Source organism: Corapipo altera, unplaced genomic scaffold, assembly GCF_003945725.1.
Source record: "Corapipo altera isolate COAL_440 unplaced genomic scaffold, ASM394572v1 60951, whole genome shotgun sequence".
NCBI classification, from domain to species: Eukaryota; Metazoa; Chordata; class Aves; order Passeriformes; family Pipridae; genus Corapipo; species Corapipo altera.
In genome coordinates, this window is record NW_020888053.1 from 1 (window position 1) to 3,279 (window position 3,279).

A 3,279-nucleotide genomic window follows, 5' to 3' on the forward strand; every position below is an offset into this window, starting at 1 on the left:
GGTTTGGGGCAGTCTGGGTTAGGGTTGGAGTGGAGTTGGGGAAGGGGCAGCTTGAGGTGGTTTTGGGGCCATTTGGAGCAGTTTTGAGGTAGTTTGGGGAGGGTTTGGGGCAGTCTAGGTTAGGGGTAGGGGTGAGTTTGGGGAAGGGGCAGTTTGGGGCAGTTTGAGGTGGGTTTGGGGCCATTTGGGGCAGTTTGAGGTGGGTTTGGGGCCATTTGGGGCAGTTTGAGGTGGTTTGGGGGCAGTTGGAGTGGTTTGGGACAGCCTGGGTTAGAGTTAGGGGTGGGGTTGGGGAAGGGGCAGTTTGGGGCAGTTCGAGGTGGTTTTGGGGCAGTTTGAGGCAGTCTGGGTTAGGATTAGGGATGGGGTTGGGGAAGGGGTAGTTTTCAGGCAGTTTTCGGTGGTTTGGGGGCAGTTGGGGTCGTTTGGGGCAGTCTGGGTTAGGGTTAGGGGTGGGGTTGGGGAAGGGGCAGTTTGGGGCAGGTTTAGGAGAGTTTAGGGGTAGTTTGGGAGCAGGCTCCCCCCCCAGGGACAACAACACAAGGGGATGTGGGATGGACACGGGGACAGAGGGGGACAGAGCCCACGGGGACACGGGATGGACATGGGGACACACAGGGACATGGGACAGACATGAGGACACACAGGGACACAGGACAGACATAGGGACACACAGGGACACAGGATGGACATGGGGACACACAGGGACATGGGATGGACATGGGGACACACAGGGACACAGGATGGACATGGGGACACACAGGGACACAGGATGGTTGTGGGGACACCCAGGGACATGGGACAGACATGAGGACACCCAGGGACACAGGATGGACATGGGGACACACAGGGACACAGGATGGTTGTGGGGACACACAGGGACATGGGATAGACATGAGGACACCCAGGGACACAGGAAAGACATGGGGACACAGAGGGACATGGGATGGACATGGGGACAGAGCCCAAGGGGACACAGGATGGATGTGGGGACATACAAGGACACAGGACATACATGGGGACACAGAGGGACACGGGACGGATGTGGGGACACCCAGGGTCACAGGACAGACATGGGGACACCCAGGGACACAGGACAGCGACGGGGGACACCCCGAGCCGGGTCCCACCTCTCCTGTCCCTCCTGTCGCCCTCGTCCTCGTCCCCACCAGCCCCCAGCAGGGTGAAGATGATGCCGCTCTGCGAGTTGGCGCCCACGGCCGTCACCACCATCCTGCCCGAGCCCTCCATCACGTGGGTGCCTGTGCCAGCCCGGGGGGGGGGACACACACACTGGGGGGTCACAGAGGGACCCCCCGGCCCCCCCGAGCCCCCCGGGGTGCCCCCCCCTCACCCGAGAGCAGCAGCGGGTCCCGGTCCGGGCCCTTGCGCACGTGGTCGGACTCCCCGGTCAGGGCGCTCTCGTCCACCTTCAGGTCGTTGCCCTGGATCAGGACCCCGTCGGCGGGCAGGAGGTCACCTGGGGGGGGCACCGGGGTCACCCCGGGGTGCCCGGGTGTGCCCGTGGGGCTGGGGCACTTCTGTGGCACCTCTGTGGCACCCCCATGTGCCCGTGGGGCTGGGGCACCTCTGTGGCACCCCTGTGTCACCTCTGCGTGCCTGTGGGGCTGGGGCACCTCTGTGTCACCCCCATGTGCCCGTGGGGCTGGGGCACTTCTGTGGCACCTCTGTGTCACCTCAGTGTGCCTGTGGGGCTGTGGCACCTCTGTGTGGGCAGCTGTGCCAGGTGGTGCCCCACCCCCCCACACACCCTCTCCCCGTGCCCTCCAGCCCCTCTCAGTGCCCCCCACTCACCATATGTGACATGGATGACCCCCCCATACCCCCCTGTGCCCCCCATGTCCCCCACTCACCGTACTTGACCACGTCGCCCACCACCAGCTCAGCCGTGGGCAGCTGTGCCAGCCAGTGACCCCCCCGTGCCACCCCGTGCCCCCCAATCCCCCCCAGTGCCCCCCACTCACCATGTGTGACATGGATGATCCCCCAGTGCCCCCAGCCCCTGCCCGTGCCCACCACCCCCTCCTAGTGTCCCCCACTCACCGTACTTGACCTGCACGATGTCCCCCACCACCAGCTCGGCTGTGGGCAGCTGTGCCAGGCAGTGACCCCCCAGTGCCCCCCCATGCCCCCCATACCCCCCAATTCCCCCCAGTGCCCCCCACTCACCATATTTGACCTGCACGATGTCCCCCACCACCAGCTCGGCCGTGGGCAGCTGTGCCAGGCGTCCCCTCCTGAGCACGGCCACGCGCTGCTCCTGCTCCAGGCGGCTCTGGAGCCCCCGGAATTGTCTCTCCTTGCTCCAGTCGTTGGAGGCCGTGACCAGCACCACGCAGGCCACCGAGAGCAGGATGGCAGCGCCCTCGATCCACCCGGCCTCCGCCTCGCCCTCGTCCTCCGCCCCGCCCGACGCGTGGCCGCACGCTGGGCACGGGGACACACGGTCAGGAGGGGGGGCCGCCGGTCACCCACAGGGACACACGGTCAGGAGGGGGGTCACCCACGGGGACAGGGGGTCACCCACAGGGACAGGGGGTCACCCACAGGGACACACGGTCAGGAGGGGGGACGGGGGGTCACCCACAGGGACAGGGGATGGGGACAGGGACATGGTGTCACCCACAGGGACAGGGGGTCACCCACAGGGACAGGGGGTCACCCACGGGGACAGGGATGGGGACATGGTAACAGGCAGGGGGACGGGGGGTCACCCACGGGGACACGGTGTCACCCACGGGGACACGGGGTCACCTACAGGGACAGGGGGCACAGCGTCATCTGTGGGGACAGGGTGGCACCCACAGGGACAGGGGACATGGTGTCACCCGTGGGGACAGGGTGTCACCCACAGGGACACGGCATGGGGACAGGGGGACACAGGGATGGGGACAGGGGGCACAGTGTCACCCACGGGGACAGGGGATGGGGACAGGGGACATGGCGTCACCCGTGGGGACACGTGGGTGGCATCAGGGTGGGCAAGGGGGTGTCACTTTTGTCGTGGGTGCTGGAAGGGGCGTAAAAGGAGAGTCCGAGGGAGACGAGGGTGACACATGGGGATGGGGACAGGGGGTGACACCAGGCTGGGATGGGGACAGGAGGTGACACCAGGCCGAGATAGGGACACGGGGGTGGCATTGAGATGGGGACAGGAGGTGACACCTGGCTGGGATGGGGACACGGAGGTCGCACCGGGTGGCACATGGGGGTGTCACCCTCATCGTGGGCACCAGGAGGGGTGTAGAAGGAGAGCCC

The 3,279-nt window shown here is 66.2% G+C and overlaps 1 protein-coding gene across 1 annotated transcript; it reads right to left on the minus strand.

Annotated features, from left to right (window-relative positions):
- Positions 1 to 1,130: 1,130 nt before the first annotated feature.
- LOC113941838 (plasma membrane calcium-transporting ATPase 3-like) lies at positions 1,131 to 3,276 on the minus strand (the record flags this gene model as incomplete). Its single annotated transcript, XM_027632981.1, has 4 exons — positions 1,131 to 1,262; positions 1,355 to 1,480; positions 2,191 to 2,448; positions 3,240 to 3,276. Coding segments are annotated over 4 exons (553 nt in total), but the record flags the coding sequence as incomplete, so codon positions are not given.
- Between the last annotated feature and the right edge of the window lie 3 nt (positions 3,277 to 3,279).